The sequence below is a fragment of the Ceratotherium simum genome, chromosome 12 (genome assembly GCF_057802395.1).
Source record: "Ceratotherium simum simum isolate JZ-2026a chromosome 12, ASM5780239v1, whole genome shotgun sequence".
In the NCBI taxonomy this organism is placed as follows: Eukaryota; Metazoa; Chordata; class Mammalia; order Perissodactyla; family Rhinocerotidae; genus Ceratotherium; species Ceratotherium simum.
In genome coordinates this window covers 42,042,503-42,066,776 of record NC_141911.1, presented here as the reverse complement: position 1 = coordinate 42,066,776, position 24,274 = coordinate 42,042,503, and the positions used below count along the sequence as shown (strand labels likewise).

At 36.6% G+C, this 24,274-nt stretch overlaps 1 protein-coding gene and 1 pseudogene across 1 annotated transcript in view; one reads left to right on the top strand and one right to left on the bottom strand.

The window, feature by feature from the left end:
- Nucleotides 1–24,274, bottom strand: part of INPP4B (inositol polyphosphate-4-phosphatase type II B) — a 380,123-nt gene that overhangs the window by 192,539 nt on the left and 163,310 nt on the right. The window contains exons 8-9 of the mRNA XM_087437582.1: nt 13,646–13,757; nt 5,986–6,058 (exon numbers count right to left, since the gene is read on the bottom strand). Coding sequence (XP_087293708.1) covers nt 5,986–6,058; nt 13,646–13,757 — 185 coding nt within the window. The remainder of the gene's footprint in view (nt 1–5,985; nt 6,059–13,645; nt 13,758–24,274) is intronic.
- On the top strand, nt 14,350–14,964 carry LOC147915842 (small ribosomal subunit protein eS26 pseudogene; annotated as a pseudogene).

The following is a 24,274-nucleotide window of genomic DNA, read 5'->3' as shown; positions in this document are numbered from 1 at the left end:
TAAAGATGAAACAAATTATTAAAAAAATAAACTCCCAAGAAATTTTTAGTTACTTTTCTCTAGGTTTGTTATAAAATCTAAATTATGTTATTGTTTGCGTTGTTTTTAAAGCAAAGAAAAAAAAAGGAATAGGATATAAGTTGAGCTGGACAAAGTGCTGCTTCCCTAGTCTAACCAAACCCACAAGCTCTTCGCCCTGCATCTTCAATCCAAGGCCAAGTATAAGAAAAACTATTACAGATGTCAGAACAAAACATAAAAGTAGTATTTGCCAGCATTTAGTCTCCAATTGGTGAGTTTAGTGTGTAGAATTTGGATTTTAGATTTTGGGTGGTCAGAAAAATGATTTGCTCCATTTATGCTAGTTTGAATGATTTGCTCTATTCATTCTAGTTCCGTCATTAAAGAAAAGGACTCAACTAGAAAAGGTAGAATCAGGCTCATATTTCATGCTGAGCAACCTGGAACAACCTGTAGTTCACTGAACTTAAGTTGGTTCTTGCCAATTTGCCTCTGTTCCAGGCATTTCCTGCACCTCAAAGGAACACCCTTCTTTCCTGGCTATAGGTAATCATCCTATAAACTCAGCTCAGCTAGCACCTCCTCCAGGAAGCCTTCCTTGGCTTCCACTCCCTCCCTCCCTACAAATGGCTCCCCTTTGAACTTCCCATCTTCATCTCTATCATGGTTCTTACCAGTTGTGCTACAATTGTCTGCTTACTGTTCCTGTCCCACATTAGAATGTGAACTTTGTGAAGGCCAGGACACTGCTATTTTCCTTGTCTTCATTTTATCTCCCGCACCTAGCAGACTGCCCAGTAAACGCAAACATTCCACAGTGATGAGCTTAGACCTTGCAACCTCAGATGTTTCCCATCATTACTTTCCCAAGATGAGAACTGTTAGAGCAACTTCTCTGTGTAAATTGAGAAGGGGAAATGAAGAGGGAAGGATAGCAGAAAAAATCTCATGTCAAAGGAGAGCACAGGTATCAGGATGGAGGAAGGAAAAACCATAATCGAGAGAAAGGCTTCCTCAAAATGTGAACTTTTTGACTATATCATCTCCTTGCCTTTATTTTTCTTCTAATTTACTAAGCTGGGCAGTGGAGGAGGCGGTGGACTTACCACAGAAAGACAGTTGAAGCCTTTAAAGGTATCTAAGAGATTATTCCATTGATTATTAGATAGCGAAATGCACTCTTCCAGTTGAAGCTACTTAACATCCTAAATATATTAGCACACGGTAATGAAAGGATACGGAATTTCAAAACAGCAGGTTAATGGCCTCCATCACATTTGTTAAAACAGCAAAGGGCAAAGAAATCTGGTGAGTAAATATAAAAGATCAAGGGCTAATGTCATAGGCCAAAATGACCCTTAATTTTACATATCATAGAGTTATAAATACAAGGGAAGAATCTATTTAAACTAGTATGGAGAAAACACAACAGAGATATCTTTGTTAATATAAAATGATGTCATCTAAAAGGTAGTAGATTTAGTACCTCATGAATGAAAGAGAAAAAGGGAAAAAACTGGGGATTTGCCTTTTGGCTGGAATTCATCAGGACTCAAAATGAGTATAGAGGAAAATATTTTTGACAATCTCTTCAAATATTCTGAGTCATGCATTGCTTTGGGTGGGGGTGGTAGTGAGGAGAATGTTACTCCAATATTTAACTCAGTTGTGTGGTACTGTGAAAGGCATTTAAAATCCATGGTGCCTCATGAGGCAGAAAACATTTAAAAGTGAGAATTTGGGAGTAGTTTTTAAGGAAAGTAATAAATTATTTTATTTCAAAATTAATTAAATTTCAACATTTTTCTCATGGAGAGAATAACAATGCAGTTTTCTGTTACCTGCTGCATCAGGTCATGTTACACATGTTACCATGTGTTACATGATACACATGTTACCAGCCATTTGACAAACATTTATTGAGTTCCTATTGTACTCTGGTCCTGGAGATAGAGAAAGAAAGAAGCAGCGATCCTTCTTCTTAAATAGCTTATCATCTAGCATCTTCTGCAAAACAACTATAGTGGATGGCTTAACCCTACTTTGGGAAAAGAATCAAAGATACAGTGACCTATTTTGAGAAAAAGTTTGATTCATCTGTGAAGCAAGAAGTACAAACACTAATAAATTCTCCAAATAGGAGGGGCACTGCCTGTATTTAGGGTTGCCAGCAGTGCCGTGCCCTTGTCTTTGTTTAGAGTCCAACTTACACAGTCTTGGAAATCATCGCCGTCAGATATACCCTCTGTGAATATGATGGACAGTACACATGTTGATATACAGCATTCAAGTGGTCTTTAAAGAATATAAAAGATAATCTCATGACTCAGGAAGTGTGGAATTCAACTGAGGAAGATGCTGTATCAGATGGAATGCTTGTTGATGAAGGAAACTCACTCAAAACGTGAACATAATAGCAAACTTTGTGACAGGGCCCATTAGCTCCTCAGATTTGGCACGGCAATGTAAGGGTCTACGGGCTGAAGGACTCTGTCGCATTACAGAAAGAACTGTCTTCCTGATCGAATATTAAGAAGGTATATTTGTGGTCAGGCTTATTACATATAAATAACACCCGAGAAAGACAACTGTAAATGACAACATTTGATATGTGACAACAACGAATTGATATGTGACCCCATGTGAAACTAATTAAAATGAATACTTTTATGGAATATTTCTACAAAGAAGGAAAACATGCAAAAGCTAAGCTATGCTATATCGGCTTCAAACATTTGAGAGCCAAAAAGGAAGTCAAAGGCTGTCCAGGTTAATTTGATCATTTTAAAAGAACTGATGTCCAAAGAGGCTGACCTGTCTAGCAGGGTCACACTGCTGGTTGGCAAATCCAGGCTCTGAACCAGTTCTTCTGACAGTTCGTCCTGTCCTCTTCTATTAAGACCACAAGAGCCCAATTGTAATTGTTCTGCTGCAGGCAAGGGGCCTCGGTTGATGTGACTTAGCAGGAAATGTGGCAGACCTGACTCTCTGCACTTCTCAATGGTCAAAATTAACTTCCCCTACTCTCTAGTCCCCCAACAACAAATAGTTTTAAGCATTCTTACTACCATTTTGCTTAAATGAATAAGCAAATAACTAAAGAGATAAATTTACTGTTTTAACAACTTTATTCTGTGAAGTATACAATTAGAAAGTCAAACTAAATAAGAACTTTACATCTCTAATACTTACAACGTCTTCTAGCGTGTCTTGTTTCACAGAATATAAAATCCAACGGCTAAAAGGAATTTGTTTTCCATGTAGGGAAGGTTCTTATATATCTTTCTTATGGGCTTGTAAATTCTGTTCCTACTCCTCCTCCTCATCCGTTCTCTCCTTCTGCCCTCAATTCCCCAGATTCCCAACATACACATTCAACTTGCAAGGCAAACAGGACATAAAAAAGGTGAGACCTTAGGGGGAAGAACTTTTTCTTTTTAGTCTTACAATAGATAAGTGAATTTCCTGAATTATAAATTAAACCTCTAGAGATATAAATAGAATAGCAAAGAGCTGCTATGAAATATGACATTCTCATCCACTCACTCAATAAGTACTTCATAACTCACTTGAGGCTGGCAAGTTCTATATAATACATTAATACAAAGACTTGAGAAGAATGTCAATAGCTCCCTTTGCCTACAGATTTGTTTTTAAAATATCACATGGGACTATAATAGATTAATTCCAAAGTTGCTGAATTTAGATAGATAAATAAATAGAACAAAAGACAAAGGTGCACCCAGGCCAAATTCATACATACAGGTATATTCTATACCAGCACAACACGCTTTTACATTTTGAACAGAAACATTTCGAACAGAAACATTTCATATACAGTACTTAGCTGTATTAAAAAAAAAACTTTTTTTAAATCTGGCTTTTATAAGATTTGCTGTCACTTAGCCTTGTCCTTCCCAAATATAAGAAGACTCAAAGAAAATATTTGTGGCAAATATCCTAGGTTCTAAGTGCTCCTCCAGATTGCCTGGACTAAGTTCATTGAGAAATATCTTCAGAACTAAGTGGAATATCACCACCAAAACTGTCACCTCCATGAAAGAAGAAAAGCAGTAATCAATTATCTTTCACTCCACTAAGTCCATATGAATTGCAGAATGTAGCTTCTATCAATTCCACGTCAGTTGTCTTTGTCATATTATAATTCACACATTAGGAATAGTCCCTAGTAATACGGAAGAGTTAGTGCACTTCCAAGACTCATGCCTTACAGATTTTATGGCTCAGTATTAGGAGGTGCAGATTTATTTTTCACTATGTTCCCTCTGTCTCTTAGTCCTCAGGTAATATATTTTCTTACTTAGAGAGCCATTTTTCTCTTTCTCTTTGAAATTTATATTAAACCAATCAGTATTTTAAAATGGCATTTCCTTTGGTGTGCATAAAAAATTACAGGGTTCACATGAGTGAATCATTAAAAAATTATCTTATAATTATAGTGTGGATGATTGTGGTGACAACCTGATTCGTTCAAACTGTATATAACATGAACTTAATCTCCCACACTTGATTTTATTTCTCAAAATTGACCTTTAGTAAATTCAATAGATGATCTGGATATATGAAAGTAAAGAACTAAAGTTTTGGTCAACTTTCAGGTGGAAAAATGAATGTGAGGAGGGCTCTTTGAGGATACATTAGATATTTTAACCACACTGATAGCTTATCAGGTATTTGATGGTACATGGCTGGTCTAGCTGTCTGGGTAGAGGCTTCACTGTTTAATGCACATCCCTTCCTATATTGCATCCTTCATAAAATTTTTTAAAAATATGTCATTTGGTCATAGGTTGAGAAGTAGCTGCTCTTTTTTTGGTATAATCCCTCATTCTGTATAGTTAATGGATTTTTTATTGTTGTTATATATAATTTTGAGTTCTCTGTATGTATAAGCACAGTCAAAGGGACGCCTTCTCTTTATCCATTTTGTATTATTAGTGGCTTCCTGCAGGGAAAAACTGTTAATTGTTTAGGGGTTATGTATTAGCAAGCCTTTGAAGTTTGGCATCATTCATTAAGCTGATTGTTATGCTGTGTCATTGTTTAAATGTACAACATGGCAGAGCTAGAAAAATATTAAGGCTTATTCTATTTTTACAACAACTTGTTAATTAACAGCTTTTTAGTAATAGCACGCCCTAGAAATGAAAATCGAAGGCCTTGGGATCAAAACTGGATTTAAATTCTGGACCTGCTATTTGCTAAGTAGGTGACCTTGACTAATTTCCTCATCTGTAAAATGGGGATGATAGTGCCTTCTTCATAGCACACGTCAGAAAACAAGGTAAGGCAAAGCATCTAAGGCATTTAGCATATTGTCTCTCACTATAATAGTCATTATTTACTATTGTAATTAATGATAACATAATTTACATTATCATTCAAAGATTACTTTTATAATTTACATATACATATTATCACATTTTTTTAACTGTACTATATGTCTCTCAATTTTATCTACGAGGTCATCATTTAACACACTGTTTAGGGCCTTGGTGAAATTCAAATACATTACTATAAGTAACAGTATAGACATACACACCCAGGAATGTACAAATGTGTGTATGAATTTTTCCTAATGAATCCATATACCTACTGTTTTAACAACTTTTTTGAGTTCTATAATTAGAAAGGCAAACTAAATAAGAGCTTCACATTTCTAATCCTTACTCTGTCTTCTAATATGTCTTGTTTCATATAATACAAAATTCAATAGCTAAAAGGAATTTGTTTTGCCTTGTAGCCAAGGCATTCATATATCTTTCTTACGGAATTGTCAAGTCTACCCCCACTCTGCTGCCTCCTCATGATTACCAATTCATTTACTAAGTGTTCACAAATGATTCTGTAAGAATGCTGCCTAGATTCAGGACTGAGTTCACAGCAAATTAACATTTAGGTTCATATGAAACTAACATAAGTTTCCAGACCTGAGGTACATACCTGCATTCAAAAAAGGTAAGCTATCTTTCCCGCTCACGATTTCTGGGGCTGTACATTCACATACCAGTGCACACTAGGAAAGGAAAAAAGAAAAAAGAAAAAAGAAAACATATTTGAATATAATCAAAATAAGAAATGAAATTCTTTTATTCTGTTTGCAAAAATAAGGCTATGCACATGGTTTCAAAAAGTTTTGAACAAGACATTTTTGTAAAACTATTTTCAACTTTATCTTCACTATGAAGCTTGTTTAACTTGTGATTATTTACTTACATTTATATATAATATGATGGTATTATATTATTATAGACTACATTTCAGTTCTAGTTAAAGATGACTTAGGAAAGAAAGTAATAAATGAAAAAGGATAGACCCCAACATGCTAGAGAGATGTTCCGAGCACAGCAAATCACATTTGACAAGCTGAATGGGTTTCTATTTCTGTCATTTGGGATAATTTTGGATCAAAAAAAGCAAATTATTTTTTAGATTTTAAGTAAAGTCAACTTTAAAGATAAAATTTGCCATTGCATCTAATTACATAGGGCAAAAGGAGATTTTTGTCTTCAGCAAAACAATGCAAACACTTGCTCATAAAGTATAAGGACAATTTATAAATAAGATGACCACTGATCTATAAATAAGCAATTTATAAGTAAGCTGATCCAGAGATCATGGATCTATTAATCCAGGATTAATAGACTAAGCTCATGAGCCTTTATAGAATCGACACTTCTCTGGACAGAAAGAGAGAAGAGACACAGAAAAGTACACTGCCACGTTCCTAGTGAGTGAGCCATGAGTGGGAGACAATATCCCAGACAATCTATCTCTAAGTGTGGGACTCTCCTTCAGCTTCCTAGGAAACTGTAATTAACAGAGATGCAAAACTTTTCTGACCCCAGGAGGTTGACAGGAGATCTACTTTCACGCAGAGAAACGCCAGCATTTGTTTCTTCAAATGAGTTACCTTCTATCTCTAGCCAAAAGAAAGAGGAGAGCCAAGAGAAGGAGAAGAGTAATTTTTCAGAGCAAATATATCAGACATAAACCAATACGTGCAAATAAAAACAAAACTAACAAATGAAAACCCAGAAAGTTCTCTTGATGAGAAGTTCTAAGGGAAACTGCCGTGCTTCCGTAGCACACATAGCTTTGCTCAAGACACTCCACAGGCTCAGACCACCCTCCCCAGGATGGTGTATCAGAATTGCTTGGGCTATTTCCTTACTGTCCTAACTCTCTGTCTCCCTCCACGCCTCCTCCTCCAGGCACTGGCCCCCTTTGAGAATCATGTCGCTGAGGTCACTGCTATGATGGAATGTATATGCCCCTCAAGCATTTTGAGAAGAAGGACAAGTACCTTAAAACATTGATTTAAATCTTACATTCTGTATTCTTACAGTCCACTAATTCTCCTTCTATCATAACATTCATCACATTACTCAGGAAATTTCTTGATGGAAAAAAAATGTGCTTTCATAATCTCTTTAGTGCCTATATTTAGATCCTAGTTCACTGAAAGAATGAATAACTGCAAACAGCTCTTAAAATTTTACATTCTCTAAATCATTTTCCTGATCAACCAGAAGTCAGAAGTGATCCTTTCTTTTAATCCACACCTACTTTGGAAATTCACTTTTGAAATCACTAGAGCAATATGCAATGATGCTTGAACATATTGAAAATATGTCTTTATTTCTCTGATTTCCGATATTTTCACTACTTCTTTCAGCCTACATAGGGCTGTTAAAATAATCTTTTGTAAACATTATATTCATCATATCAATGTTCTGCTCTAGAATGTATAATGGTTATTTACCGTCCAATCAAATCCAGTATTCTCAGACTGGTCTTCAAAGCCTTTCATGATTTGTCCCTGACATCCTTCCACATAATAACTAGGATACAGTTATGAGCCATCCTCCATTCCAAAAGAGGATCATCTTCTACAATATAACATATAGGAATGGTTTAGATTGAACCCTTTGGGTGAAGAAGTCCATAATTCATAGGGACCAAGCTCTTATCCTGAGAACTGCTTTCCTCTATGGAAGCAGCCCTGCCTCTTTGTAATGAAGACAACTTGCTGTTTCCTAACAGAAGGCCTGTATTATTTTACCAAATGGATAAAGAAATATGACTTTCATACATTCATATCTTCCATCCACTTTGGAAGGCAGATATTTAGGACAATTTTAACCTAATCACATTCTTATTTTGCAATTGTATTGTATTTTAAAGCTCTACTATTCAGAATGCTCTCAAGATTTAAATCCATGGCATACAAACAGAAAATATCCAAAAAGTATTTACTAAATTAACTAATATTTTCATCTTGGACTCGGTAGTTATTTTCTTCAATTGTTTCCTGAGTGTACCTTCTGTGTCACTATTTAGATTGAAATTTTTTTGAAGCTAAGAACTGTCTTATTTCCTTAGCCCATTTTATTTACTTTTTTACAACTGACCCTAGAATCGTTTTTACATGTGCTAGCTGCTACAGAGAATGCAAAGATTAAAATAATGTGGAATTTGTGCTTAAGGAGACTCAAGCCACATATACTGTTCAGTGCTGTCATTATGATGGATATTTACAGCATTACACACTTATATGATGTGTGCTCTCAATGTAATGACTTCACATTTGTGATTTTGAGCAGAATGTTTGTTATAAACATCACATGCTTTTTATACTATGTGTAGCACCGTGAACCTATTGATTTTCAGGAATACTATAAAAAGTGTCATTTGATGGTAAGTGTGGTCAAGGAGAAGAAACAGAAGACATGTAAAATTCTTGGAGCTTAATGATTTTGAATATCAACTAGCATATCAATTTGTCAGGCATTGGGCTAGAAAATTAGCAATTGTAAGAACAATGATCATAAAGTTCTGTATGAATCCATCAAAGACCAATACTTCTTGGCAAAGCACTTTCACATCTGTTAGTTTATTCCTTAAATCATGGTTCTCAAAGTTGGGTCTGGAGTCTCCTGGAAGTCCCTGATAACTTTTGTCTTTGCATCCTCTGTAGCATCTAGAACAGGGTGAAGACAAAATTATTTTCATAATAATACTAAAATATTATTTAACTGTTTCCATCTCTTTCTCTTACAAGCATATAGTGGAATTTTCCAGAGGCTATATGACATAATCATTTGATGGCTAATGGTATGTGTGCTTGTGTAACCTTCTGTTTTAAACACTTCTCGTTGAATTTCTAATATGATAACTGTCTATATATATAAACCAGAACAGCAAAATCTCTAATATACTAAATATCAATAGATAAAATCCACATCAATATAAATTTTAAGAGTGTAAAATATGAGAATTGTTATGCTTTTGTGATCTCAGTCTCATGATTTAAATACCACCCAAATACCATCTGATGACTCACAAATATATAATTCTAGCTTGAACATCTCATCTGAATTCCACACTCAAACCTCCAACTGCTTACGTACATCTACATTTGCATGTCTAAGAGGAATTTCAGACTTAACATCTCAAAATTTCCTGTCCTCCTTCACCTGCTTCTCTCAGTTTTCCTTTTCACAACACATGGTAATTCTACTCTTTGGCTATCCTTTGCACCTGGAGTCTGGCCCCATTTTACTTTCTCCATCGATACCACCCTGATCCAACTCATCTTCCTTTCTACCCTGAATCTTGCAATAACCAGGCTCTATTCTTCTGTTCTTGCCTCCTTTCAGGCCTTACTCAACACAGCAGCCAGAATGGTCCTCTCAAAACATGAATCAGATAATTTTAGACTATACTCAAAAATCCTCAACTGTCTTTACATTTAGCTCAGAGTCTAATGGCCTAGAAGGGAGTACACAATCTGTCTTCCCTGTCCCATGAACTTCTGTCCTCAACTCCTACCACTCTCCTCCTCAACCCCTCAGTTCCAGTGACACTGGGCTCCTTGCTGTTCTCTTAACACAACAAGCATGTTGCCACCTCAGGGCCTTTGCTCTTACTATTCACTCTACCCAGAATTCTTGTTCCTCTCAGATATCCACATCTTGCTCCACATTATTTCTTGTATGTTTCAGCTCAAATATCATGTTATGAGTGAATCTATCCTTGACTATCCAGTATAAAATGACCACAGCCCAGCACTCGCTAGACCCCAGCACTCCCTGTCTTTTTTTTTATAGCATATATCACCATCTGATCAACAACATATTACTTGTTTATTTTCTATTACGTACTTCCCCAGAAATCAGCATCTGCGTCTATTTGGTTCATTGCTGAATACCCAGAACCTAGGAGAACGCCTAGAACATAGAAGGCAGTATTGTTTGATAAATAAATGATGAACATTATATGCCTGCAAATATCCTACAAGGTAAGTAAGGCCAGTCATATTATTTTCAATTTTATATTTGGGGAAAATAAAGAGATGGAACATTTTGAGACAGGTCTTTAGCGACCCAAGGACTCAACCTCTTCCCTGACCACGGCTGATGAAAGTCCACTTAAAAACCACTTCAAAGTATGGAGGCAAAATAACAAGAAAAGGGCTTCAGGTCATCAAAACACTAGTTAGATTGGGTTCATAGTCAAAAGGAAACATATTACAACTCCATTTATACCATCTTTGCCACTGTCATAAATAATTAAGGCATTTTCCTTCCTTTTGTAGAAATCTCCACCACTTTGATCATTAGTACTGTGCTACATTCAAACATAATATAGACATTAAACAAAAGGAAGAGACAAGGCAGCAGCTGACCTGAACTCAGCCCCTGCAAAGCCTCACTGGAAGATGCCTCTTACCAACCCTTCTGCCCTGACAAGAAGAGGCATCTCCGTGCAGGGCAAAGGGGAGGATGGTGGCTGTATCAGTTCATCTTGCTGGCTGTTATTTACATGGGTTTTCTCATCTATCACCTGATTAGATGATTTTGCTTCCTAATTCTCCTTTCCCTAGTAGCATTTTTTCTTGACTACTTACTTCAAAGGTTGTTTTTTAAAAATTTCTTCATAATCCTATACTCTTCACTACATCCTTTTTCTAGGCTTTATTTATTGACCAATCAGTTTGTATAGCATTATATGCAGCCAAATATTTCCCTTCTAGGACACAATTTTAGATTTTATTTCTTCAAAGTAAAATTGACTTCATTTATTCATTCATTCATTTTTCCTGTGTCAGGCTCTGTTCTAGGCACTGGGAGTAAAGGAGAGAACAAAACAGGCAAATATCTTTCTCTCATGAAGTTTAATTTTAGTGAGAGAAATAGACAATAAATGAGATAAATAAATAAAATGTACATGACATTAGACAGTGATTAGTACTAAGGATAAAAAAAACGCAGAGAAGGGAGATAGAAAGTTTGGCGTAGACACTACAATTTTAGATACAATGGCAGAGGAGGCTTCAATGAGAAGGTGACATTTTGCATAAAGACCAGAAGGAAGTAAGAGAGTGAGCACACAGTTACTTGGGAAAATGGTTCAAAGGTAGGTTGATTAACAAAGTGCAAGGACCTGAGTTGGAAATGTACCTGGAATATTAAATGAATAGCAAAGAAGATAATGTAGCTGGATTGAAGTGAGTAATAAAATAGGAGTAGAGGATGAGGTGAAGGAAGTAATGGGGGCCAACACTATTTCAGTTACTTTGTCTTTTCATATGTTTCAATCAATCACTAACTTCAGGATATAGATCATTGCTAGTAGCAGATTGCATTAATACACTTCACAGAAATTTTGATTTAGCAGATCTGCAAAAGGGTCCCTGCATTTGCATTTCTAACCAACACTCCAGATGATTCTGATCACACTTTGAAAAACACTGAGATAGTTATTTCTACATAATTCTTCTAAATATCACACATAGTGGACCTTACTACATGTTCGTCACTCAATCATGAATATCCCTAGGGATTGCCAACAGAGTTTATAGTAACTTTGTAAAGAAACTTCACAAAAGGTCAAGGTTTACTGAGGATCCTGACAGGACGGAGCTAACGTCAACAATGCTTGTTGTGTTTACCACATTAGTCAATTTACCACTCGTACACAGTACACGCTGACACTGCCACCTCCTATTTCTAGAACAGCTCAATTAAGGCTTTTTTAAGTAGGATGGACTTTGGTGGAGCATATTCCTGGCTATCAAGTTCTCCATTTATGAAAAGAACATGATTCAATTTGCACTACCTCATAACAGTCACATAGCAAAGGAGTCAAGGGATGGGCAAGCTTTGAGGAAAACAGAGAGGTGGCTAATAATAGGGTCAGAGGCAGGGAAGGTAGCCCTACTTTGACACGGGAGGTGTTTCTGCTACTGGTCTCCTGGCACACTGCCATAGGTCCAGGCACAATTATCTGCCTATTTCTGCTCTCCGTCCCTGTTTAGCCTCCAAACCCTCCCTCCTCAATCTTGATACAAGCATTCATGTGGTGGTGACTAATATGAGTCTTATATAGAACTCCAAAGGAAACAGGATTGAATGAAGGGACCTAGCCACAAGACAGGAGTCTTGAATATACAAACCCTAATAGGATCTGCTGCAAAACTTCACCAGGGCCCTGACATTTGCAAGCAACATGGTTCAAACTTTGGGCCTCCTTAGAATACTTTCATAATACGTTCCAGGGGAGTGTAGGGGAACACAGAAGAATAAAGCTTGGGGCATCAGACATGACCCTAAACCCCAGCTTATTCTGGGGCAAGAACAATATGTTTTTGAAAGGTAGTCTTAGATTTTTTTGTGAAGGTAATGATTTGTTAAGTGTTAGATAAACACCACCTCTCATGTAAATATTTCCTCAGTATCAAAAATCATACATGCTCCCAGATAAGGGACACTAAGCCAGAAATTAAGTCACAATAGGCCTTCTCATTAAACAATGCTCATCTATGAAAAGGTAGAAATTATAGTGTATACGCAAGCTCATTTTCCTGAAAAAAACTATTAGCAGTTTTGAAGTCTGTCCCCTGTGCCTCAATAAAATAGGCAATTGAATTCCTAAGATAGGAATTTAGACTAATACTTGCATCAAGTTTCTCTGTCTTAGAGAATAGAAAGTAAAAATCCTGGACACGTATTTATATGCAGTGGGGCCTTTATCCCAGGCTTCAAGGAAGCTGTTTTGCCTCCAGCCGGCATTACCCCTCCTCCAGAGCTGTCCCTCTTCTCTATACTATTTCCTGCTTCTCTCTCTGCAATTTCATAAGGCACAAAGTCATTAAATGTGCCCTCTTTCACATTCACAAAAATGAAATCCAAATTCAAATTGCATCTCTTTCCAAAGAGAAGCTGGTTTAGAATAGAGAAGTGGTTATTTTTGGCAATAGCCCTCCTAGAATCTTCTGTGCATCTCAAGTAGGGTTAATTACGGCAAATGCAAGTGATCAATACTTTTGTTCCAACTGAGAAGACACAGTGTCAACAGGGGAGCCAGCAGTGAAGAAGAAGGTGCCTCTGAATGGCCATGGCTTTGCATAGTTCCATGCAAACAGGCCCTCTGGTTCAGAGGATGAAACACAGTTAACCGTATTCCAATTCCAAAGCTGATTTCTCATTTAGCTTTTGAATAATGAGATTTCGTTACACAGAGGTATTGGTGATTCAGGCATCTGGCAGAGCTGATCATTTCTAATTTAATTTGTGCAATGAGCTGACTGAGACCCTACCTTTTGTCCCTTCACATCTGTCGTGATGTGGTCGGCTTCCCCATCCTCAATCTCCCCCATCTTCACGACACTGACTTCTATGGTGCCAACAACTTTACCACCATCTGAAGTTCTGCAACCAAAAATAAATGAAATGGAAAGGTAAGAATCTTCTCTCTCCTTAAAGTATGTTCAAACATGTTTGTTTCTGAAAACCACTAACATTGCTATTTACCTTCATTGGTTTTAATTAAACAAATCTGCTTAAAACACATCAAAATATATTAATAGTGTTGATATTGTTTTTAATTTCAAAAGAAAATTAACTATGAATTTGTGCGGGAAGTGCACGGACTGTCAAAAATGAGCTCATGAAGGCGAAACCTCCTCAAGGCTCTCAGAAGTAGCTGCAAGTATCATGGATCCAGGCCCTGTTTGGCAACTCCACATCTCTACAACGACAAACCATGGCTCCTCTATATCAATTGCAAAGGATATTGTGCACATGTATTACCGAAACTACAGCTGAATAAAATAGAAAAGAGTATAAACATCCTCATATTCCTCTTTGACCAGGCTATTGGCTACAACATCTGATTTTGTACCTTTTCCCTAACATCATTTTTCTAAGAGACTAGGTAAAGAAGATTCTCTCCCAGCAAACATAAGAAAGTAAAGGTACACACAGAACAGAAATTAACCATAGACATCATTTAACACAACCCATGAATTTTTTAGATAAAGAAACCGAGACTCAAAAAGATGGAAAGATTCGTCTAAGGTAACAAAGTGGCAACACCACAAACCCAGGTTTCTATCTTCTTCAAGTCTGTTGGTCATTGAACAACTCTTCTCTATTTAACGATGATGACACTTTTATTGTTAAAATTATCATCATCACCCTCTCGGGGCTGCACTCTCAAGATGGGTCTTCATCCTGAGACAGACCAAGAAAAGAAGGAACAATGGTCGTTCCAAAAAGGGCCGCGGCCATGTGCAGCCTATTCGCTGCACCAACAGCGCCGGGTGCGTGCCCAAGGGCAAGGCCATAAAGAAGTTTGTCATTCAAAACATAGTGGAGGCCAAAGCCATCAGGGACATTTCTGAAGCAAGTGTCTTCGACACCTATGTGCCTCCCAAGCTGTATGCGAGACTACATTACTGTGTGAGTTGTGCCATTCACGGCAAGGCAGTCAGGAATTGTTTTCGTGATGTCCGGAAGGACCGAACACCCCTACCCAGATTTAGACTTGCAGGTGCTACCCCACAACCCACCAAAGCCCATGGAGAGAGCTAAGTCGTTAAGGACTGAAGAAAAACTGTCCTCTGGAAAAAAATAAAATGGAAATTATACTTTAATAAAAAAAAATATCATCATCATTATTGTCTTCCACATACAAATTTTATGGTTGACAATAATAATGAAAGATAAAAATTAACAATCACCATTCTTTAAGATTCTCTCATTTCTTTCTCTGGGCAACAAAACATACAGAATAAATGGTGCCATCATACCATGGAAACACTGTCACACATAATGATATTTTTCCCTTGAATCTCATTTTGAAAATAGGTAGTAAGCCACCCCATAGGTGTGATATGTTGCTGTAACTTCTATCTAAGCCTAATTGACTAGTATTAATCATGTGACATTTCATTTTTTTTATTTAGTCATGTTCTTTTCTCAAATTTGTTTTTAACTTTAGTCTGAATACAAATGGTGTCTTTCGGCTAACCAATTCCTTCTAAATGTCATTATTTTATTATTAGAGGTGTCATAAAAGAGGAATAGAAAAATTAGTATAAGTAGTTTACCAAAATGCTAATTAAAATAATGAATAAGGTAGATGAAATAGAAACCCAATTATGTTGCTACATCATGGCAAGTTTTTCTCAAAATATAAAAAGAACAAATCAAAACATACCTTTTGAATTATGCTTTTAAAGAAACTGAAACAGGAAAATTCTGATGACATACATATATAATGTCATAATGTAATAAAATAAAGATTATGTACGTAGAAAAAGACAAGTGATTTACTTGTTAAATAGTATATTAAGATTTCTTACTAAAATATGAAGTAAAATGCTTCTTGGTGATTTTTAAATCAGTGGAAATCATATTGACTCAATTATTTGAAACTAATATAGAAAACTTAAACATTCATCAAAAAGATGTGTATACGAATGACAGTATAATCTATGATTTTGTGAAAAACTATATTAGCTCCAATTCTGGGGTGGTTTTAAAAAATTCATTAGACCATTTTCCCACTTGAAAATGACATAATAACGTCATAAGTCATGATGTGACATATCTCTGCACAATTCTTCAGTACCTGGTAGTTAAATAAAGAGTTTAATAAGAGCCTACTCTCGTTGGCGTTACTCAAACAGTTTTTTTTCTAGAGATTTGCAGGCCTTTGTCCCATAAACTGATCACCAGTAACAAAGATAACTTTTTCTTCTCACAGGAAATTGTTTAATAATTTCTGCTTGAGCAAACTGAGCTAGCTTAACTTCTAGGAAGGCAAAGCCTACGTATAACTTTCTAAATTTATTTACTGAACTAAACCAAATAATGCCATAATGATTTGAAGCAGAGGGTAGACTTTTCACAGCCTCTCCCAAGACCGGGTGACAAAATAATATTGCCCTAATGGTAAAAGTGTGAACTCAGGAGTCTGAGCTATCTGCTAGCTGCGTGACCTTGGGCAAGGAGCTTAACCATGTGAAACTTCCTTTGTAGAATGGAGATGATAATTTTGTTGTGAGGATTAAATTGCAACATGATTTATGTAAAATGCTCAGCACAATGCCTTACACAAAATAAGTGCTTCTTCCTTCTCCCTCTCCTCTTTATCCTACTACTACTACTAGGAGTAGTAGGAATAGCAGTATTACTAGTAATAGTAGTAATAGCAGTAATAGTAGCAGCAGCAGCAGCAGTAGTGGTAGTAGTAATAGTAGCAGTAGTAGTAGCAGTAGTAGTAGCAGTAGCAGCATCAACAGAATTGCTACTGTCATTAATGTTTTATATTATATTTAATTTGATTTTCTCCAGAAATTTTACTAAAATAGGCATCCAAGACTATAGTAAAAGATTATAGGATCTCATGGCACATGCATTTCAACAGTGATTAAGTGCTTATTCCAGACACAAAGACTTAGTAATAACAGGTGACGTTATGAAGCTTACATTCCTCGCAGTGCAAAGAACACAAGTTTCTAACTAATTACAATGTATAAGTGAACCTTTCAAAGTGTAAAACTAGATGAATAAGCAATGTACTATGGGAGTAAGCTTCTGAACTATAGCTCCAACTATTCCTTTTAAAAAAAGCGCCTACCTTTTAAATAATTTTTATGCCTTTTGGTCTCCTATAGGCTTCCACTTAGTCCCAGATTGGAATCAAAGCAAGGAGCCTGCTTAATCTAGTGACACTAGAGGGATTCTAGAATCATTTTTTTTCTCCAAAACATGAAGCTCTAAGTACCCTAAACATGTTTCCCCAAAAGAGACATGAAGCTCCGAGTACCTTAAAACATGCCTCTTCATCTGAGATTTGTGGGAGACAGAATGAGGAATCCAGGTAAGCTAAAGAACTGAACCCAAGTACCCAAAAAACATGGTTCACATTGTCAATGAACCAGAACGTAACATGTGGAAGCAGCTTCCTGGTTGTTCTGTAACAATTTACCACACATCAAGTATGGATATTCAACACTTCTCTTCAATCAGGAGAGTCATGATTGAAATATCTATTTCATGATTCCAAAGGCTATTTCAAAGGTGATTTCATAGAAATTTAGAAAAGATTCCTTCTTAAGTGCTTAATTATGCTTTTAATTTATCACGCATCAGGTTCCGGAGGCTAGCAATTACAGCTTAACCATTATTCATCACCAAAATTCTACTGAATTTTATCTAATGGAAATTCATCATATCTGCATGGAAGATATATTGAAGAGACTTCTGGGCTAGGAATCAAGAAACCCAAGTATGACCTCCTGCTCAGCTGTTAACTAGCTATATGACCAATGCCATATCACTTCAGTTTTCTGGATCTCAGTTTCCTTTACCGCAAAACAGAGAGTTGGTCTCTAAGAGCTATTCTATCATATCAGCACTAGTTACTCCTGTGATTCCATCACATGATTCCATTGTAGGCATCATAGGCCATCATAGGCTGATACAGCCTTGGGAAAAATCTCAGGCACAGTCTAGCCTCCTCTCCTCACTCCCCACCTTCCCATCCAACCTTCCTCCAAAACAAACCAAACAAATGAAATACATGCCAAATCTGGAAAGTAACTTAACACTTATAGTCAAATAATAGGGCTAGTTTTTCCTATAATATCCTATATATATAGTTTGTGTATTTACTGCCATATGGCACTGCATCTCGGTATTTTTACAAGGATACAAATTTGACCGAACCAGAAACAAAAGCAATTTTCATACACTTTCCTAGCAATTTATATGGCAATAAGAACAGGCTGCAATAATAAATAACTATCTCAATCTATATGAAGAAAAAAAAAAAAACGATGTCATTTCACAGTCTCTTGCAAGGCCACTACCACTGTTGAATGCAGAGATCTGTAAGAGAAGTAAAAAGATGGATAGTTCACGGCCGCTCTAGTATTTTGATCACAACATCAAGTTCCTAATTCCCTCAGCAGAGGCACTTAAATATTTAACCATGCCAACAAGAGGGAAGACAAAGAAGGGCACAATTTCAGCAATACAAATCGACACTCCCTTTTCACTCAGGTTTTCAGCATGCATAATATATTAGTGATTAAGGTTCTTTAAAATCTGCCTTTAAAATAACTCCCCTAATGTTTCCTAATCAAATATTCAATCTCATATGCTGAAACATACAAACATTTTTAGAAGACTGAAGGAAAGTCTTCCAACGAAGGACAACGTAATGATACTCCTTCTCTAAACTTCTTTACCATCTACTGTACCATCCTTAGTAGAGCAAAAAGAAGAAAAACACCTCTGGAAATGTTAAACAGCAACATGTAAATAACTCCTCTATTTTGGAAATGCCACAGAGACACAAACCAACAAATGACTCTGTAAACATCCAGGGGAAAGCCATCATTAGCACCGTCAGTCTTTGTGAATATAAAGTAGTCCTGGTGTTATGCACAGGCATCTTCAGCCGCAGGACATGCCTTGCATTTAAACCGTCTACACATGTAACTGGGAAATGAAAATCTCACCCAGACAGGAAAATAAACAAAGGCCATAAGTAAACGAATGGAGTTAGTGAGTGAGTGCACCCTGAGGACCTTTCTGGTGAATACATTTACCTGGCTATGCTAGATTTACTTAAGGCTCACAGAAGTGAGAGTTCTATTTAAGTATGTATAACTAAACACACCTCTATTCTGGCTGAAATTCACAAATGTCAGGAGTTGTATAATACCTTCAAACTAATACTCAAAAGTTTTCAGTAGTTCTTAAGATTCTAGCTCACACACGCTAAGGTTTAGTCCTTGGTGTTCTCCTCTTTTCTCATTACAAGCTTGCCTTCAGAAATTCCCTCCATTATTATGGGATTCAACTGTCTGTTCTATGAGGATCTACCACAAGTCTATATTCCCTACCCTGTGCTGATTTCCTGATCTAGAACTCCAAATTCCTTTTGTCCTGATAGTTTACATTCTGTAGGCTTGAAACCTAACTCTTCCTTTCCTCAAACTCCAACTTATTTACATCGATAGGATATCATTCTCCAAAGACCAAAACCACAGAATATTCCATCTCTGTCTGTGCCTTGCCCCTACCTTCCAATAAGTCACTAAGCTCTACTGATTCTTCCTCTATAGTGTCTCTTACAAGTGTCCCTTCCCAATGGTGATATCACCTCTCTTACGTTACACTTGAAGAACCTACTTCCCATCTTCTAGTATCTTTCTCTTCCATCCCATCCATCTCAACTTTTCTTCTTAAATCCTTGCTGTCACTAATTTATTTTCTTTCCTCTGTTAAAAGCCTTTAGACACTGCCCAGTGACTATCCAGAGAGTCCAAAGTATAGCCTGCCTTTCAAGACCTTATATCAGGACTTGTCAAGGGTTATGGACAGCTCAGTATTTTTGGCTTAAACTGATCCATGTCATGACACACCATTAAATAACGGAGTATGGTTTAATGGAAACTACAGTGAACATTGAGTAACAAAGTCCTTGGTTGTGGTGTTGGCTCTTCATAGTAAACAGCTATGTGACTGTGAGCAGGCAATTCAGTCTCTATAAAGATTTCCCAGCTATAAAATATGAAGATAGTAAAACAACCTACTTATCTCACAAAATTTATGTAACCAAAAGTAAAAGATTTTAAGTTTAAATATAAAAATACTTTAGTGTATGGTAATGAGTACTATAGTTATAGTCTGGCCACAAAGCTTCAGGAGCACATCATAGAAATGTTGACTATCAGTTTTTCAGACTAATTCGCTTGTAGATTCCTGTTAACTGCTGAAAACCTTCTATCCAAATATGAGGAATTCCCTCAATAAAAATAAGCTAAAACAAATCTTTCCTTCCTCATGACCCTATTAAAAATATATATAGTAAGTTATATTTGGAAACTTGTTGTTTCAATGCTAAATGTGAAATATAAACTCTCTCCTTGAATGTAAGAGATATCCTGTCAGCAAGGTGAGAAAACAAGATTAGCATCTTGTAAATGTCTTTGTCAGGATTCAGAGGCAAGCAAAACGACGTTAAAATTAATAGGACACTATGACCTGCCCCTTGGTAGATAAGTGGTTGCAGGTAAGATGGAGTAAGCACACCACGCCCACTGAATGCAGCTATAAAACCTGGACAGAACGTGCAGAGTAGCTATTTGAGAACTCAAAGCAAATAGCACCAGACATATTGGGGAAGAAGATCAGAATTTTAAATACCATTGAATCAGAGGTGAGTTTATCACATTTTCCCTCTATGATATCTCCTGACCTAGATTCAACACAGCCCCAAACCCAGAGGTGGCGATTGGTGTAGACAGAGAGAGCTCCAGGAAAGCTCTCTAGTTTGGCTCAAAGAACAGAAAAGAGGTTTCCTAACACTCAGAAGCACAGAGAAATCTCTTCTTTTTTCCACTCTCTCATGCCCCAGCCCCCAAGTAATCGAGTGGTGCCAGCAACAAGAGTGGCAGCAAGGAGGAACTGCAGGAGCCTACAACTAGGAAGGAAGGAACGCGTCCTCTGACTGGAGCCCTAATCCCAAGGGCGTGGGGTGAATGCCTTTACTTTTTCTCTCTCTCTGTTTTCCTGCCTCTTGGCCCCAGAAGAGGGTGCCGTTGCATGGCAGAGAAGGGAAAATAAAACCCCAGCTTTCTGGCTGGAGGATCAAAAAGGGAAGCCATAGGAAACAGGAACGTGCTGGGAAGAGTGTGGAGAGGAAGAAGCTCAGGAAAGGGACTTCCTAATGTTGCTCATGAACTCCTGGGCTCATGCAAGCTGTGGACGCGTGGGTCTAAACAGCATATCAGAGACTCTGAGAAATAATCTATGGACTAGACCACTCCTTGGTCCCAGACTGCCATCTGGGTGACAAACATGAGGACAGGTCCAAATAACACAACAAAAGTTTTGAAAACAGAAGCAATATTGAAACTACAAGGTTTTACAGGACATGAAGTTAACATACAAATATTTGGCAATGAACAATTAGAAACTGAAATTAAAAAAATATATAAACTATTTATAGTAGGTTCAAAACAAATAAAGTACTTAGTTGTAAATCCAGCAAAAATGTACAAGATCTATACGCTGAAGTACTACAAATGCTGATGGAAGAAATTAAAAAAGCTCTAAATAAATGTAGAGACGAACTGTGTTCATGTATTGGAACTTTATAAAGATGTCAATTCTCCCCAAATTGATCTATACATTTAATGCAATACCAATCAAAATCCCAGCAAGACTTTTTATCGATATTGACAAGGTGATTCAAAAAGTTACAAGGAAAAGCAAAGGAAATAGAATAGCCAAAATAATTTTGAGGAAGAATAAAAGTGGAAAAATTGCAAGTACTGATTTTAAGACACTGTATGTCTAGAGTAATCAAAACTGTGGGGGCGGCCGGCCCAGTGGCACAAGCGGTTAAGTGCGCGTACTCCTCTGCGATGGCCCGGGCGGCCCGGGGTTCACCGGTTGGGATTCAGGGCGTGCACGGATGCACCGCTTGTCAAGCCATGCTGTGGCGGCGTCCCATATAAAGTGGAGGAAGATGGGAATGGATGTTAGCCCAGGGCCAGTCTTCCCCAGCAAAAAGAGGAGGATTGGCAGATATTAGCTGAGGGCAGATCTTCCTCATAAAAAAAAAAAACAAAACTGTGTGGTATTGGTGAAAGAATAGGCAAATATTGATAAATGAAACAAAATAGAGAGGCAATATGGCCAATTTGTTTTTGAGAAAGTTACAGTCAATTCAATGTAAAAAGAAAAGTCCTTTCAACAAATGGTATTAGCACAATTAGACATCCATTTGGGGGAAAAAAATAAAAACCTTGCTTAAACTTCACAACTGAAACAAAAGTCAAAATGGTTCATAAATGTAAAACATAAAAATATAAAACTTTTAAAAGAAGACATCAGAGAAAAATCTTTATGAATTGAGCTTAGTCAAAGGATTCTTAAATATGACACTAAAAGCATGATCTAAAAAAGAAAAAAAATTGCTAAATTGAACTTTATCAAAATTGACAACTTTTGCTCCAAGACATTGCTACCCAAATGAAAATAAGCTGATGACTAGAAGACAATGTTTGCAAATCATATATCTGACAAAGAAGTTGCATCTAAAATATATAAAGAGTCCTCAAAACTCAGCAGGAAAACGAACAGGCTAATTAACAAATTGACAAAAAAGTTTAACAGACATGTCTCAAAAGAAGATATTCAGATAGCAAATCGCCCATGGAAAATTGTTCAACATCAGTAGTCATTAGGGAAATGAAGATTAAAAGCACTATGAGATGCCACCGTATACTTTAGAATGGCTGGTGAGGATGCCACTGAAACTCGCACACACTGCTGGTGGGGAAAGCAGTGCAGCAGTTTCTTACAGAGTTCAACACACACTTACCACATGACCCAGAAAGTCCAATCCTAGGTATTCACCCTAGAGAAATAAAAACTTAAAGTCACAGAGAAACCTACATGTGAATATTTTAGCAGCTCCATTCATAATCACCAAGAACTGGAAACAACCAAAGGTCCTTTAATGTGAGTGGTTAAACAAACTGTGGTACAACCATCCCATGGAATACCACTCAGTAATTTAAATTGTTGATACACACAATAACTTGGATGAATTTCAAAGGCATTAGACTGAATGAATGAAGCCACTCTCAAAGGATACGTACTGTATGGTTCAATTCACATAACTTTCTCAAAAAGAAAATCCTACGGTGATGGAGAACAGATCTTGGTTGCCTAGGGTTGGCATAGGTGGAGGAATGAATCAAAGGGGCAGCAGGAGGGAGTTTCTCTGTGGTGATGGAAGTGTTCTGTATCCTAATTGTGGTGGTGGTTACAAGAGTCTATATATGTGTTAAGATTCATAGAATTGCACAACAATAAAAAGTCAATTTTATTGTATGTTAATTTACAAGATAGAATAAATGAGAAAGGATATAGCCATTTTCTCTGATAATGAATTAATAGCAAACAAAAACAGCCAGTTAGTCTGGGAATACAGAAACCAAATTATTAAAAGGTTATCCTCTTCCATGTGAAGCGAATCTTCTAATTTCTGGCAACATTTATTTGCAATGGCAGAGTCAAAGTGTCAATTTATCCCATGCCTTATGCTTTCAAAATATCTGCACACATAGAAACGCCATATGTGAAAGGAAAATTTCCACCTGAACAATGGGGAGCATTCATCAGAGATTGGAGAGGAAAATGCTCACACAGGAGGTACGATGATGTGCCCAAGCCAATGGCTCCTGTTCATGGGATAAACCAACCGGCTACCTACTGTCTGAAATTACTCACGTTTAGACCTACAAAAGAGAAAGTATTGCTAAGGCTTTTTGTTAGGCTAATTTACTTTATTATATTTATTTTCATGAATTTTTATTTTGAGCAAGAGAAAGAAAAAGAGTGAGAGGAAAAGAGCTCTATGCATATTAAGCAGAGACCATTGGGAGAGGGAAGGAATAGTAACAAGAAAGAAATTATAGGAGGTTATATATAGATTGCTGGGGAAACCTGATGTAATAGAGAATGTTTTTAAAGGCAAAAAAAATTTTTTTTCAAGCAAAATATACATTTTTAAAACCAGGTACAAACAATCTTGATAGATAACTAAGCAAAAATTTTTTTCTTTCTAAAAATGGACACGCTCCTACAGCAGAAAGTCTTTACACGAATGGTTTGCAAATGTCATGAAACCAATCAAAATATTCTTAAATACTTTGAAAATATTCTGAAGATAAGTGGCAAGGAGAATTAGAGGATTCAATTATTAAATAATTAGTATTAAATATTACTGATGGGTCAATATTTAATATTCAAATTTTGAATTATATACATTTTTATCAGTTTTTTTGTGCTTTTGGCTTTATGTCAATTTTTTAATGGTAGAAAATAGTGCAAAGAGATATTTTTTTAAA